Consider the following 16,831-nt stretch of genomic DNA (forward strand, 5'->3'; position numbering starts at 1 on the left):
CGTTGCTGTTACCAAAATGTTCCCAGGCACTGCACTGTAAGATGATAAGCAGTACAGCAAGCTGCAAAAGCAAAAAGCAGGACTAATGAGCACTAGATTCTACTATGTAGTAAAGCAAGCAAGCCCCATGGCAAGCACAGGAGCCTACCAATTAATAGCTAAACAACTGTAACAGCTATAAATTCGATCTAGCATATTCTAATAAAATCTGTCATTATCTTGAACCTATCAAGCCCCATGTTGGGCACCAAAAAGGACTGCTGTGGTTTACCCCTGGCTAGCAGCTAAGCCCCACACAGCCACTCGCTTACTCCCCCCTCACCGCCCCCCCCCAGCAGGATGGAGGAGAGACTTGGAAGACTGAAATTGAGAAAACTCGTGGGTTGAGATAGTTTAATAAATAAAACAAAAGCCACAAACGCAAGCAAAGCAAAACAGGGAATTCATTCACCATTTCCCATCTGCAGGCAGGTGTTCAGCTGCGCATGCAAGCAAAGCAAACAAGGAATTCATTCACCACTTCCTATGGGCAGGCAGGTGTTCAGCCATCTCCAGGAAAGCAGGGCTCCAGCACGTGTAACGGTGACTTGGGAAGACAAACACCATCACTCCGAACGCCCCCCCTGCCCTTCCTCTTCCCCAAGCCCCTTATAAGCTGCGCATGACATCATATGGTATGGAATATCCCTTTGGTCAGTTTGGATCAGCTGTTCCGGCTGTGTCCCCGTGCACCCCCAGCCCACTCACTGGTGGGGTGGTATGAGAAGCAGAAAAGGCCTTGGCTCTGTGTAAGCACTGCTCAGCAGGAATGAAAACATCTCTGTGACAAAAATATCTCTATATCATCAACACTGTTTCCAACATAAATCCAAAACATAGCCCTATACTAGCTGCTATGAAGAAAATCAACTCTATCTCAGCTGAAACCAGGGCGGGTAATCATATTTTTCCATGGTAATTTTTGTGCTTTGTGTTGCTTGAATTAATTATAAGAAAATGTTTTTGCTTATAGGCGAGTTCGGAAGCTGGGGAAACTTAGTTTTTTATAACAAGCATGGTTCACAATAAAGACCTTTAGCTTTAATTTCTGGCTTTTCTATATGTCTGGTAAATGAAATTAATACAAACTTTCCTATATATATTCAGTTGAAGATTATTCTGATTCATGAGAATTTCTAGCACAGTTATCTATTGTAATCTGCTTTGAGAATCCTTAAAGGCTTTGTGTATTATTCGAATGAACTACATAAGTCCTAGAGCAGCATGTTAATGCATTATTTGATACTATGGTACAATTTCTATATTTGTCACTTCTTACATTTTGTAAACCACTAAGTACTGTAATCTTTTCACTATTTGTTTTTTAAAACCAAGCTACTATAATCCATATATATATGCCAACTCTAGTCCCTGCTCAAGCAATACAGAAAATACTTTCAAAAACAAATCTCTGTTTAAATTTATATAACCTTTGCTTTTTAATATCATAACGTGTACCACTGATTATTTTACAAAGCAGAAACTGGGAAAAATTATCAACTTTGAAATCTTTCCTATTTCTTTGCTTTAATCTGATAGAAGAAAAGCGGCCCTTTGATTTTGAATTCTTTGCCCAGCTGCTTGAGAAGGTCTTAGCAGATGAGGAAAAGAGGAAGCAAAAGACTGTTAAAAGCCAGAAGCCAAAGGAAAAGAAGCCATCAAGGCCTCGAAAGAAGCCTAAAGGTACTTCAGAAGAATGCTTGAGATATCATTACAGAGCAGTGGTCAGTAATGTGTTGCTAGCAGAGGAAAAATCACATAGGAAATCTTTTCCTTCCCTGTTCGGGACAGTGAAGAGAGGATCCTGGCTTCATAGTGCAACTCTTTCAGATGTAATTTACTGATACAAGGGATGGTAATAATTGGTAGCAGCCAGTTTCCTGAGGTGTGTTTTCTCTAGGCAGAAATGTGAGACCACACTGAGATTAGTGCTCTTCCACAGAACTGATGTTTGAAATGATATATTCTAACTTAACAGTTGATAAATATCTACATGAGTTGCTAAGAAATTCACTTTTAGAATTCTTGTGCTAAAACCATATTTTTTGCAAGCTCTTCTGTGACTTTTAAATGTTTCTTACACTTTAAAACCTTTTCTTTTAAGGGTTCTGTTTCTCCTTTAATTGTAGTTTGACTCCCTAAGTCTGAAGGGTGTGATTCTTTTCAGGGAGTCTTGTAAAAGTTGTTTCAATTTTCTGGTCTATTCAGAATAAAGGATAAAGTTTATGTTTAATTACTATTGATCACCATATAGTGTCTTATTAGCTCAGTACCTGTGAAAGGACCCTTCATGGATGTGCTTAAATTGAAAACAGTTATAATGACACCATTTCATAGATTCCCTGCTAATTCTGTTGGGTTGTTCACTTGTTTGTTCCACAAAAACCCATTTTCTTGTAAGTGGTATTGTGGAACAAACAAGTGAACAACTTTTTTAAAGGGGATGCTAGCTAGGAAGCAACATCACTGTTTAATTCTTAAAATTGACATAGTTGCTGCATTTTTATAACCTTGGTTTCAGATTTGATTAAGTAAAATGTGCCACCTATTATGACTTACAGCTATATAAATTCTGTTCATAGACTTCCATGGTAGATTAAAGGTACTCACGTGTATAGCAATACAAGTATGTTTTTCTACTTCTCTTGCATTTTGGATTTCTTAATTACAGGGGAACAAGTCTGTATAAGAATAATATAAAGTACATGGAAAGTTTCTTGGTGGTTGATGTTCGGCATAAATACAATATCAAGATAAAAAGTCCTTCAAAGGGGAGGAATGAGAATTTCAGAAACTTGTTAAACCCAGAAAAGAACTTCTTAATTATTACCTATATAATAATTCAGCTTTCTTATGTAAATAAGAATTATTAACTACAACACATCTATTGATCAAAATTACTTTTTCATGGCATACTTTCTGCAACTATCATCACGTCTTTCTGCAGAGATATGATAATTCTTTTCAGGAATAGCAATGCCTGTTTTTTCTGGATTTACATCCTGTAATGACTTTACCCTGGTGAAGTGTTGTCCCACATACAGAATTGTATTTTGCATTTAGTGTTGAAGTTAATCTATGCTGAAGCTTTTCTATAAAGTCAGTGACCGACTTCTCATGGTCCTGCTCATATGCCTGGCAGTATATTGGCAGTGATGTATGAATTAACAAGATGTTGCTAGTGGAAATATCTTAGTGATTTATGGCTCCTAATACTCCACCAGTCTATTAACCGGGAACCATATTGTCTCAATAGCAAAAGCTGCCAGCACAGAAGCTACTGATGATCAAGATGATATGCAGGAAGCCAGAATTTCTGATGCAGAAACAGAAGCAGATGCTGTTATGGCTGAGAAAGAAAATGAGGAATCTTTGGGCATTTCTGAACAGGCAGAAGAACAGGTTGCATTAGAGCAAGCCTTAGCAAAAAAGAAGAGAAAGAAGAAGAGAAAAGATGATCTTGAACAGGAAGTGGAGAATCTTCCAGAGGAAATGGCTGTCCCTTCAAAAATTGCTGAAGAAGGGGAATCCTCTAAGAAAAGTAAGAGGCAAAAATGCTCTCTTTCAAATGTCTAAATATGAATTTTATATAAAGACATTGCAAACTTAAAAATGAGAACTTGGGTTTTGATTTATATGACTGATCTGCCTCGGAAGGTTATGGAACAATGTATTTCAAAATCAGCTTTCATACTAAATCTAAACATTTTAATTTTGCTGAGAACAGTTCTCTGAAATCTTAATACTTAAGCATTTTCTACTGGGATTTTCTATTTTAAATTAACTCTTGCTTCACTGTAGCTCAGAGGTGACAATTAGAGTTCTAAGATGTTGCCCAGAATGTGCAAATTGATTTAATTTTTATTCATTAGCAGAAAAAAAAAAGGTACAAAATGATGATGGTCATACTACCTGTAGAGAAGAACTGGGTAGTGTTATTGAAGGAAAACAAGATGAGACTGCTGTTACAGAGGAAGAGAGATCAGAGTCCTGTTTATCAGTGAATGACATAACAGAGAGAGAAAGCGATGTCAATTTATGCAGGTAATGTTTACAATGAAAAGCTTAGGTAATGTAAAAGCAGTTTAAAGTTTTAATATTGGGTTTTTTATTCATGCTCACCATCATATTAACTGGCACAGCATGGGCAGTGTTTTGGTTCCTGGGGACTGTTCTGGGTTTTAGTAAGCTATTTTTAATTTACCCTGATGGACTGCCCTTGCAAAGTTAATTTACATTGATACTAAAATCCCATCCAAAACTGCTTTCACTTTTTTTTGGGGGGACGTTCATGAAGGCTGTTTACTTATCCTAACTCCTAATATTTCTCTCAAAGCACTGCTTGGTAATGTTGCTAAGTAGTGTTGCTATACACTTGGAGTTTATATCTATTTTTAATAAGATCGTTCTTGAAGGAAAGGAAGGTTGCTTGGACTTTATTGGTGCAGAACTTGAGTGGGAGGCAAGCTTTTGCTTTCAATTTTGGGCATTCTTTTACTAGAAAGAAAGTGAATGTTTGTTTTATTAAACTCGTTATACAAGAAGGTGGTAAATTTAAAAAGTCATTATGAAGGTGTTAGTGCTACTTCAGAATTTTGCGTGTTAATTGTTGTATTTAGCTGTATTGTAATTATTTATTTCAGACAGATTCCCAGAACTTTTGTGTGCTTTAATACCTCATTGGAAGCATATGAAGGAACAGTATTTGTCTTTCAACTCAACATAGATTGTTACAGAAGATTGAGGGGAAAAAAAGCTTCTGCATACAGTGTTTATATTAGTAAAGTCTGTTTTTAAAAACTGTCTAGTTTGGAATATTCAGATGGGATTTTAACATCTTCTTGTAATAGCATTGCAAAAGTAAAAAAGTTGTTTTAAAGCTTATATCCTGTAAATATCACTAAAACTTGTCAGATTCTCTGAATCATATCTAGTTATTTAATGTCAAAATTACATAATTTTTCTGTGCAACTTGACAATAATAGCTTTTTTATTAAAATACACTAATATAATGTTTTTTGTGCGCTTTTATTGATTTCAGCTTTGAAGATCGCAATGATGTTATACTAGAAATGGAGTCTGCTAAACTGAGAACCCTAGATATTAGAGATGATAGATCACGGGAACGCCAGATTTCAGAATTAACACTTTCAAAGATTAGAAGCAAAGAAAGTCAATCTGAAGAAACTAGAGAAATAAAGGTATTTTTATTTTTATGTAATTCTTACTTCTTAAGATTTTCCTGTTTACCATTAAAAGTGTTTTTGTAAATCAAAGCCATTTTTTTGGTTGTTTTTGTGATGTTTTTACCACTAGGTGGAAAAAAGGCAACAAGCCTGAGAACATCACCAGAATGTAAATACTATCCATTTGGCTGGCTTTAATGGGTTGTCTGTTATACTAAATTTATTCAGAGAGTATACTGTGCATGCCTGATTTACTCATAGACAATTTAAACAGCTGAACAGTTTATTATTCAAAAGTTAAGCAGTACAATATCAACAAGTAAAACCTTGGAGTAAGATTTTGCTGTTGTATGCTTACTAGTGCGATGTTAGAAATTGATCTGAGCAGGATAAGCATTGGGTTGTTTGGGCTGCCTCAGAATGGAAACCTGTGTAAACTCTTGTCCACTGGTACTGGCTGCTATGAGGTGTTTCAGGACAGATGCAAGAAACTGGACCAAGATCGAATGATCTTTCTTCAGATATGTTCTAATCAGGTCCAGCAGTTTAGAAACTTACTGAGACTGTGTCTGGCTTCTTTTCAAGCCCTTGAGGCACCTCTTACTCATGAGTTTGTCTAGCTGCTTTTTTGCATATACCTGTACCCTTGTCATGAATTGCATACTGTATCTGAGAGTTCATTCCTTTAACTATTCACTTCATAAAAAAATTCTTTGGATTGTTTTAAGCCTGATGCCTGGTAGTTTAATATGCACTGTACTTCCACTTTTACATTCCTGTTCATCTTTATGATGTTCCTGTTCATCTTCTCCAAGCTATTCTTGTTTATAATGCCACTTTTTCCTCTCTCTAACAGTATTGTTTTCAAGCTGAAGAGTCCTAATCTTACATTTCTCCTCATATAGAGAAAATTCCATTTCTCTGATCATCCTTCTGTCCTTGCATCATTGTCTTTTTTGAAACTTAATATCATACTGTTTAAAGACTTGTGCTGAGGGGGAATGAATTACTGTGTCTTCTGCTGTTCAAGACAAAGAATGATCTTGTAGCTAAAGTTTCTGGTGAGACATTAGGAAATTCTAAGTGTTAGTGTTTCCCTAGTGTGACAAGCAAATTATTTGTCCTTTGGCCTTTATTTTAGATTCTGTTACCTAAAATACTGTCTTCATCATAATGGAAAATCAGCTACTTAGGATCTTTACAAATACTAAATGCCTGTAGTTGTAAATGTTAGAACAATATAATCTCCTGATACTAGTTGGAATAATATTTATAAAACTCAATGAACTGAACAGGACAATGTGATACATATACACCAGCCTATTACAGTGGCCTGAGTAGCTAAACTCTCTAGCTGATTAATTGTGCCTGTTTGACATGAGAAAAAGGCATAATAATCTCTAAAGCTGATAATTTCAAAAGACCTTTTATGTCAGTTCTAATTATCTTGGCCTGCTGTGGTTAATTTGCTTTAAAAGTATATGAACATAATCACCGGCCTAAAACTAGAAATACTCAGTGATGGGAAAGTGATTATGTTAATATTAAAGAGGTAAATAAAGTAGAGAAATAATGTTTTCATGCAGTAGGCTTTTACCTTACTAGAATCCATAATATTCCATAAAATTTTTGCTGTAATTGTGATTAGTTTGCTATGTTGTCAATTTTTTTTATTTTCAGAGTGATGGTCAGTGCTCTATAGGAAAATTATTTAAATGCTACATCTGGAAAGTAATGATAGTTGATACTGCCTAAGGGACTTAGGCTGATAACAGGCTTGTTACCAGCTTCATCCAATTAAAAGACAAAGAAATGGGCTGACAGGAACCTCACAAAGTTCAACAAGGGGAAATACAAAGTCATGCACCTGGGGAGGAACAAGCCCAGGCATAGTATGTGCTGGGAGCCACACAGCCAGAAAGCAGCTTTGCAGCAAAGAACCTGGGCGTCCTGATGGGGCACCAAGTTGAACATGACCCAGTAATGTGTCCTTGCAGCAATGAAGTGTAGTGGCATCCTGGGCTGCGTTAGGAGAAGCGTTGCCAGCAGGCTGAGGGAGGTGATCCTTCCCTCCTATTCAGCGCTGGTGAGGCCACACGTGGAGTACGGTGACCAGTTCTCAGCTCCCCAGTATAAGAGACGTGGACATACTGGAGACAGCCTGTCAGAGGGCCATGACGATGGTGAAGGGGCTGAAGCATCTCTCCTATGATGAAAGGCTGAAAGAGCAGGGACAGTTCAGCCTGGAGAAGAGAAGGCTCAGGGAGATCTCTTTGATATCTATTTAAAAATCTAAAGGGAGGGTGCAAAGAGGACAGAGCCTGGCTCTTTCCAGTGGTGCCCAGTGACAGGACGAGAGGCAATGGACACAAACTGAAACACAGGAGGTTCCTTCTGAACATCAGGAAACACTTTTTCACTGTGAGGGTGATGCAGCACTGGCACAGGTTGCCCAGGGAGATTGTGGAGTCTCCATCCTTGGCAACATTCAAAAGCTGTCTGGACAGGGTATTGGGCAACCTGGTCTAGGTGGCCCTGCTTGAGCAGGGAGGTTGGACCGGATGACCTCCAGAGGGCCCTTCCAACCTCAACCATTCTGTGCATCTTGTTATTATTTCTGGTTTTCTTTAACTGACAGCAGAGAGTTTTACATTTGTCATTTCATTTCTACAATTTTTTTTTTCCTTTACTCAGAACAAAGACGTACATGACTTACATAGACCAGATGAAAAGCACAGTGCATCAGAAGGTGATTCTCAGTCTGAAGTCATGTAAGTAGAATTATTTTACCTTGCAGTGGTACTTGAGCTAAACCTGCATTTACTTAATTTAGATATAGTTCTAATTATCCATAGTGGGTTGGACTAGATGGTAGATCATGATAACTTTTTCCATATTCAGTGAAGCTTTTTGGTAGAAATTTTGGTCACTGAGGAGCAATACTTTAAAATGTTACATGGGAATGAGGAGGAAGACTTAACTAAGCTTAGGAAAAACTCTGCCCCCTTTACTGTCAGCAAGAATGAGAGATTTCCCTGAAGAAGTTCTGCCATTCTGTGGGTGAACTTTGGTTCTGAAGGTTGATTATTTTATTTTTTTTTCAATAAAAGAGTATTCTTTGAAATTTGCAGTTGTCCATCAAAGCTTATTAGCTGTGCATATCATGTATGGTGTATTCATACCTTCCAAACGGGAAACTGTTGCTCTTTGGAACTCATTGCAAAAGTCTGAGTTGAGACACACCTCTCTAGAAGATACTCCAAGCTGTCTCTGTCTTGCATTCCTTTATGAAGTTAATCTTTGTGACTGTTTCTTACACTTATTGCTGTAACTGAGCAGTGGTGTTTGAACAAGTCTGTGCCTAAAGTTTCCATTTTTGTGTGATCAGCAGCTTCCTGTTCTGTGATAGTTTTTTAAAGGTGATTTAAGGACGGACTACAAGTTAATGCTAAATTGTTTTTCATGCTTCTGTCTTTCCCTTATGTTCCTTGAAGGGCATCTCACTCTTATGGTAAGGACTGTCAAAGCTTTATTTATCCTGTCCTAGGAAGAATATAAGAAAAGGTATTAGTTCCCAGTCTGAAGATTATTGATAAGCTGTGGGGCTCTGTCAAACAATGTGTGAATCCTAGGACACTCTATTGCAATGGTTAAGGACATAGAGATTGATGCATATACCCCATTCTTGAATAATGTATGGATGTTGGCAGTAGGACAAGGTGTTTGAAAACAGCAGTTCATAGTTTGATGAGTGGGATTGCTTTGAAAAGGGATGGAGGGACGGGAAGGGCAGATGCAAAATTTTTTATATACAGGAAACCTGCTCTACTTTGGAGGAGATTTCTGTTGTTTCTATTGAAATCAGTAAGCCTGTTCACAGTGACAGCGATTGTGAATCCCTGGGAGAAGAAGTATTCTTATTTATTTAACAGCAAGCAACACTTCCTTCAGATATTTTTGAGTAGATTCCACTGAAAGCCAGCAAAGTTGTTAAGGTTTATGTGACATTGCATTAAGTAGTAGCATATGTTCTAATATCAGAAAGATGTAATATAATTGTTTTCAGTTTATTGTCTCGCTACATTACTCAAGAGCAGTTTGTGGTGCTCTTGAAGTACATCTTGGACCATATAAGTCTTTAAGTTTCTCTTTGGTAATAATATATACCACCTCTTTTTATATGTTAAGGAAAACTGAAAAGCCAACAGGCAGAGGGCGCTTGCAAAGACCTAAACCCAATTTAATGAAATCGTTGGGAAGGAGAGAAGCAGCAACCCAGGAGAAAATGGAGGCTGACACTTCCTCTCCAAACATTGTGAATACAGATGAAAAGGTCAGAAGGAGGATCATTGCTTAATACACTATGTTCTTGATGCTGTATGTGTTTTGACCAGTGCTGATACTGTGCACTAGCTACAGTCTAATAAGTAGTATTCTGAGAACTGCCTCTGAGGTAGCTGTACACTTGTCCAAAAGTAATACTCATTGCTTCAATTCCAGTGCTCTGAGGAAGACAGTAGAAGAAACAGAAATGAAGCCACAGAAGTAGAGAACATGGATTTGGATACTGAATCAGAGTAAGTATTGAGATTGCTTTTCCCACTCCTGGAATTAGCTGGCTATAACTGTTAATTTATTTTATAGAGTGCTGTTATAAAAAGACAACAGTAATTGTGGAGTTATATTATAAATCTTAAATTTGACTTTGGCATTTTATTGGCCGATACCAAGTGGTACTATGGTAACAGGTATGTACTTCTTTTCTGGGAAGTTGAGGAAAGCATTACTTTATGAAGTACCATCTATGCTTGGAATTTGGGAGGAGGAAGGAAGGGAAGTGACAACTGTGGTTTCACTTTCTTCCCACCCTCGGTTGCCAGCACATGGCTCTGCTTCTGACACTTGCAGAAGCAGCTATAGTATGCAGTTTAGTTAGGTTCTTCCCCTGTCTGATAACTTCATATCTTTTTAGTAGGTAGATAAATCGAGTTTCCATACTCTGTAAGACTAAACAAAGTTTGGCTCTTATGTGAAGAAACTAGCATAAGTTTGTGCAAATCCTTCTGAACTCCAGTAAAGAAAGCCGTGCAAGTCATTGAATATTACATAGGCTTGAATATTATGGAGTAAATGTCACTGTTGTGGATCTTTTGTGCAGAGAACCTGAAAAAACTGTAATTTCAAAGGCAGTAGTTAAAGGATGTCGACAGAGATTTAAACCTAATGTTACAAGAGTGTCTGGAATGAAAGAAGAGCCTGAAAAAGATGCAGGAAATGATAAAATGTCCCATCCAGAGCCTAAGCAGGAAACTGAAAAGGTATTTAATAGAGTAAAGCAACTGGAGAGAATGTGTTGGCTAAAAAGCTGCTGGATGCAATGTTATCTTTTTCTGTTTTCCTTTTTTCCCCCTGAGTATTACCAAGAATCAGCTTAACCTGCAGTGACAGTGTGATATTGCTTAGAGGCCTCAGCTAAGCTGGAAGCTTGTCACACAAACAGCAGATAGATGTCAATAATCTTTCATGTCCTTAGCGAATACAGCTTTAGTTGTTTGATCTAGATTTTACTGCACCTTTCTGACTATGTGAAATGTACCCTTTAACTGTCTATGTCTGTCATAAGCAATCCATTTTGTATGCTATTATGTTACCTGGTCTGTTAGGTAATGCTGTACTTTATAAATATAAGAGAGTTAATATTTTAATGTTCTATTTCTGTTCAGAATACTGACCAAAGTAATTGGTCTGATGCTACCAGTGAAGAAGCTGCAGAAAAAGGTGATAAAGTCCTGGAGACAGTGTCTCAGTAAGTATGTGAAAAATGAGAAGATGTGTTGCTGCTCTCCAGCAATTTGACATCCCTCTCACTTCTGCTAGTATTACATAGTACAGTAATTATAGATGTTTCTGAAGAAACTTCTGCAATGAGACAGAAATTAAAGGAAGAGTAGGAATCTTTTTTTAATGCAAGAAACAAGTAGATTAAACATTTTTGGGTTTAAAGCAGTGATTTTAAATGAAATGTCAGTCATGATAAATGCAGAAAGACCTGAAAAGTTAGTTCTATGAAAATTAAAACAAGCCCTATCCACTAGCTTTAATACTGAAATGCATCAGTTTCAGTGGCTAAGTATTTAAACAATAGGAATAATTGTTTGTTCTTAAAGTGTAGTTAAGTGTTAGGTGTCTGGTATTGGGAGAGAAAATTCTAATGTGAGCAATTTACTGCACATATTAATTAAGAAGTATTTCTTGTATTTCTCTTCAGTGGAGAAATGGCAGCTGTAGTGTAAAAGGAAGAATATGTTTTACAGGAGAAATTGTAAAAAAAAACCCCCAAAACCCACAAAAAAGGAAACAAAACAAAACCAACCAAAAAAGCCAACAGTCCCCCCTATCCAAAACAAAAAAAAACCCAAAAAACAAACCCAAAGCAACAACAACAACAAAAAAACCACCCAAGACTTTTGTTGTTAAAGGGGGATAGTTGAAGAGGATGGAGGGAGGCAAACTGGGTTTGATAATCTGGCAGCAAATACTTTAGCAGTTATTTCTTTCTTTAACATGCTATCTAACTTGATGCTCAGGGTAAAAAGGCATAGAAGCATCTGACAGTTGTAATAATGTGCATCTGATACTTTTACATTAGTAATTGTGAAGTTATGTATGTATTTTTCTGAATGTTTGTGATTTTTAACCCTTCATTAAATTAGGTCCATCTGCCTCTAGACCAGATAGGAATACAAGAAGAGCCATTATGGGTCAGAAAAAGGTCTGTCTAGTGTGGTATCCCGTCTGCAGTGGGAAAAGAAAAAGAACAGGGCAAACATAAGTTTAAACTTGTCAGGTACTTTTTCAGTCTCTAGCAGATACACTTCTAACTTTATTGTTTGATGAAGTTAGTAATGCATAGCTCCATTTTAGATAAGTGTGTGTTAATAAGTCTTTAAAATAAAGAAAAGAAAAAAATACCACTTTTCCAAGACTCCTTCCACTTTCACATGTGGTATGTACTTATGGATCTTGTGTATTTTTCCAGGTCTAATGAAACAACTGGTTTACAAGATGACAGGAAACAGAGTGTGCTGAAACCAACACCTCTAAAGAGAGGCAGAATGCAGAGACCAAAACCAAATCTAGGAAGAAGTGTTGCAAGGCAAAAAGACCTGACAGATGAAAAAGATCGTGAAGAGGAGAAAAACAAAGGTGGAGAAGTAGAAAAAGCTGTGATACGCCATAGGGATGAAAACAATGATCCATGCCTCAAAAATGTAAGTTTCTTCAGCAGTTGCTTAGGCACACTGTTTTGCTGGGTCATATATAGAAGCCTTTAGTAACAAAGATCTAGGGACATACCACATAATTTGTAAGCATAGCCTTTGCATGCTTTGTTTATTCTATCAGAGTAAACTGAATTGTCATATTTCCTCATGCTTGCACTTGGATTCTCTTTTAGAGATAGATGGATTATATCTCACTTTGTTGTGTTATTTGTGATCTGAAAAGTGCAGAGAAAAAAGGTCTCTTGGAAAAGAGGCCACTTCAGATAGAAAGTATATAGAAAAATTAAAAAATTTATTTTAAAGTATTTACTGATACTAGTTGGACACACAGGAAGCAAGAGAGATCTTTTTGAGTGTTTTTGTAAAAGATACTAAAATAAACTTTATCTTTTCCCCCTGGTCCTCTAAAAGAGGTCAAGCAAATCTTTCATCTTTTATTCCTTTTAGGATGTGATGATTCATGAAGACACTCAGCCGTGCAATGTGATGTTACAAGGGGATGTTTCTACAGATTCTCAGATGAACTCAATACATGGAAGGCAGTGTTCCCAAGAAAAGTCCTCAGAAGCGGAAAGCTATGAAAGTGAAAAAGAATTGTCAGATGTCTTGAAACAGGTTTCAGATTTCAATACAGGGTAAGGTTAGTTTGTAAATGGAGAGAAGGCATGGTTCAAAACTGTCAATATCTCTAAGTATTCTATACTTTTACATTCAACTCCAGCATTAAAAACAAGTTTTACATCTATAATGAGATGTTCGATCAAGACAATACTAGACTTAAACAAAACCCCAAGAGCTCGAAAGCACTAAATTTATATGCTGTTGGATGTTGATTTGGTGTTTAGACTGTGAGCCCAGTTTTCAAATAATTATGTTTTTCTGACACTCAGTTCCTGTGTTTATCTTCTCCCTGTTGGTCCTAACAGCGCATCCCTATGTGCTTTTGTAAATCTTCGAGTGTAGGGTTTGGTTTCCTATTGAAGTGTCCTCTAAAAAAAGCAACTACTGTTCTGTAAATCTACTGGGTAGTTTTAAACATGATTAGACTAAGAAAGGCATTTGTAAAATATTTATATTTCTCTCAAAGTGTGACTGGAAGTTGCAGTTGTTCTGAAATGGCATCTTTATTTAACTTATCTCTGCTCACCTATTTATAAGATACATAGGTTTTTCATGATGTTTGATCTGCTTTTATTTGATATTTTTTCACAGTGTCAATAATTTTGTTATCACTCTAAGAAAGCTAAGGGTTTTATACTTGGCTGCTCTATTGAAGAGAGCTACGTACAAGTATGTCTTGCATGACTTGGAGAACCACTGTCGTCCCATGCCTTCAATTTTTCTTTCATTTTTGTAGGGAGTCTAGTCCTCGGAAGGAAGAGGAGAAAACTGTTGTATCATCAGCTCGGCTACTGAGGAGTCGATTCCAGAGACCAAAGCCAAATTTAAGAACAGCAACTAGTAGAAAGGAAGTGCTGGATGTAAATAACAAAGGTGTATCGCAGAAAGATACCACCAAGGATGAAAGTTTGACAAAGTGTGACAGTGAATGTAGCATCCTACTTGATAGAGATGTAAGGCTTTTTTTTTTTCTTTAGTTGTATGTGAGCTATTGGGTTTGTGAAATAAAATACCGATTATTTAAAAAATACAAAGTTAATGTTTTTTGAAACAATTTTTTCAAAAGCTAAATTTTTATACATGAAAATTCCTGTATTTTCCACTTAGTTGTATGTGAGGAGTAAAAGATTACATCCATTCTGTATTTCTTGTTATGTGTCCAGATGTCTTTCTGACCTGAGATGACCTTGTAGAGTTGACGGTGAAGAAGGAAAAGTATTGATAGAAAATGGCAAAGAAGAAATCTAGATTTCAAGCTATTTTGTTTAAAAGAAACAAATACGTGTTTGTCTGGGAAAGATTAGGAGATTATTAGTAAGCAGTTACAGAGGGGTTTTTGAAGGAAACATTTCAGAGATTGATTAGTATCGAATGTCATGGGCACCGTAATATCTCCTTTTGGTTTAGTATCATGACTTTTTCTGGTTCCTATGTTTACATTTTTCAGAAAGCAGGAAAATATAAAGTCCTGCAACCATTGGAACCCTTAAGAAAGGAGAAGTCATTGGGCTCTCAGGAGGTTTCTGAGAAGCGAAGTTGTAAGTCTCCAAAGACATTTTCAAGTTCAGAGGATGGTGAACTCCAGTTTTGTCTACCTGAAATTAACCAAGCTGACACCTCAACTACTAATGCAGGGTAAGCTTAGCTACTTTTGTTTCTTGACTGTTAACAATGAAAGTATTTTAAGAGGATATCGTGGTGCCAATGGATTGCTAACTGGCAAAGAAAATCTAATAAAAATACTGAACGAAATCTCAGTTCTCATAGTTTTGACACTAGTTACAGTAAAATTCCAGTTACTTCTACGCTAAACATTAAATTAATGAGCATTCATTTTACAACTGTTTCATCATCTGAAACACAAAATTCATTTCATGTAAGCAGAGCAATACTAGTTTGCTTATCAGAGGCACCATGTAAAAATTGCTTTGGTTTTATAGTAATAAACAGACAATAAGTTAATGCCTCCAGTAAGTTAGTTTATTCTATTGTGGACATAGATAAGAGACCAGTGCTTTGAAATTTTTTCTGAAACAAAGTTTTGTGTTTGTAACTTAAACTCAGCAGAACTTTACGTTTACATGGTTTCTTTTAAAAACACGTCTGTTTTTATAGGTAAGTATGTTGAACCTGTGTTTGTTAATGACATGCTTTTGTACTGAGTTTCAGATTTATTTTTTTTTGTCTCTGACTTAGAATTGATAGCAAAAATACCACTGAAGAAGAAGGTAAACAAACACCTCTTCGACCTGTCCAGTTAACGCGGAGCAGATTCCAGAGGTACAAGCCAAACTTAGGAAGAGCTTTTGGAAAGGAGGAATTAAAAATATCAGAAAATGAGAAGGAGAAAAAGCCTGAAGCAGAGCAGTTGGTATTGCAAAAAGATGAGTCTGCCAATACTGTCATGGTAAGTAACAAGAATAAGCGCTTTGCCTTCCAAAGTATGATTCCATGTTGCAAGTTCTGTTTGATGAAGTTAAAACATTTAAGTTGCATTCCCTGAAGCTGAGACATCATACAGGATGCAAAAGATCCTCAAAACCCTGCTACGTTGAGGTATTGCAGGTATGAAATCAGTGAAGTCTACAACTTGTACTATTAATGTCTTCTGGAAAATGAGGGTCTGATTTCTGTGGGATTGCATGACAGAAAAAAGGATTATGCATATTTAAGGTAAACTGTAGAATAAAAACGTGTTTTATATTACAATACATTAAAAAATAGCTTTTTTGTTCACTTTATCTTTCCTGTTTGGATGAATCAAGTCTGTGTTGAGGAATCTAGTATAAAGTATAAAGAGAAGGCAGACGATAGGTGTTTTTCTGTAAAAAATAAGGTCTTACTAATTTGGTAAGCTTTGGCTTCACCACTACAGTGCCTGACACTTGTCTACTTTACATAGGTAAATGTAAATGTAAAATTTAGTCATTCACCTAGACCGTGTATCCCCACAGACACTTTAATAGACACTGTAAAAGGTATTGAATTCCTCAAAAGCCATTATAGTATGAGGAACTCTCTGCAACCATTTTGTGGGTTGCTCATTAATCATGTCATGGATGTGGGCATGAATTGTCTCTGCGTGGACTTGCCTTTGATCTCAAATATAGCTAAGCTTTGTAAGAGTGACTAATTTTTTGGAGTGATTGTAGCTGGTTTTGTTCTTGAACCTGTGTAGAGCTAGCTTGGATACTCATGCGCTGCATTCCCAGAGAGGAGCACGAGTGGTCTGCATCTGTAGTCTCCCTCTCAGTGCCACAGTGTCAGCTCAGCCCTAGCTGAGATAGTTGCTTGTGGTTCAACTTTGGCTATTCCAGACCTGTGGCCTGTGGACCATGCATGTACATCTGCTCTGTGCTGTGTAAAGCTGTAGAATCACAGCAGATCTGATGCTCCTCTGTACTAATAAAGCTGTCACAGACCTAAGTGCTGAGGGATGTGTTTGAATGGCTTCTTTGTGGAACCAGTGTGGCAAATACTAATAAACCCTTCTGAATCTGAGGTTATTTTATAGTGGCTTAGGTGTGTCTGTGCTGTGCTCTGCGGTGTCCAGTTTGCAAAGGTTTTTTCCATTTGCCAAAGTATTTTTCCATAGTCCTCAATGTACTAAGAGACTTGATTGAATGCTGAATAGAAAAGTGTTGCCCATAATGCTTAGGTGCATATAGTATTTAAGAGCCTAACTTTAGGTAGCCCAGGACT

At 36.9% G+C, this 16,831-nt stretch overlaps 1 protein-coding gene across 5 annotated transcripts in view; it reads left to right on the forward strand.

Annotated features, from left to right (window-relative positions):
- BDP1 (B double prime 1, subunit of RNA polymerase III transcription initiation factor IIIB) overlaps positions 1-16,831 on the forward strand; it is a 57,747-nt gene that overhangs the window by 11,851 nt on the left and 29,065 nt on the right. For 3 of the 5 annotated variants that reach the window (XM_054809481.1, XM_054809483.1, XM_054809485.1), the window contains exons 9-22: positions 1,579-1,722; positions 3,296-3,580; positions 3,912-4,083; positions 5,081-5,240; positions 7,920-7,996; positions 9,414-9,558; positions 9,726-9,802; positions 10,384-10,543; positions 10,949-11,031; positions 12,265-12,496; positions 12,956-13,143; positions 13,866-14,082; positions 14,577-14,764; positions 15,326-15,536. In XM_054809481.1, the coding sequence (XP_054665456.1) occupies positions 1,579-1,722; positions 3,296-3,580; positions 3,912-4,083; positions 5,081-5,240; positions 7,920-7,996; positions 9,414-9,558; positions 9,726-9,802; positions 10,384-10,543; positions 10,949-11,031; positions 12,265-12,496; positions 12,956-13,143; positions 13,866-14,082; positions 14,577-14,764; positions 15,326-15,536 (2,339 nt within the window). The remainder of the gene's footprint in view (positions 1-1,578; positions 1,723-3,295; positions 3,581-3,911; positions 4,084-5,080; positions 5,241-7,919; positions 7,997-9,413; positions 9,559-9,725; positions 9,803-10,383; positions 10,544-10,948; positions 11,032-12,264; positions 12,497-12,955; positions 13,144-13,865; positions 14,083-14,576; positions 14,765-15,325; positions 15,537-16,831) is intronic. The other 2 variants (XM_054809482.1, XM_054809486.1) reach the window with 1 other exon arrangement.

This window comes from Grus americana, chromosome Z (assembly GCF_028858705.1).
Source record: "Grus americana isolate bGruAme1 chromosome Z, bGruAme1.mat, whole genome shotgun sequence".
Lineage (NCBI taxonomy): Eukaryota > Metazoa > Chordata > Aves > Gruiformes > Gruidae > Grus > Grus americana.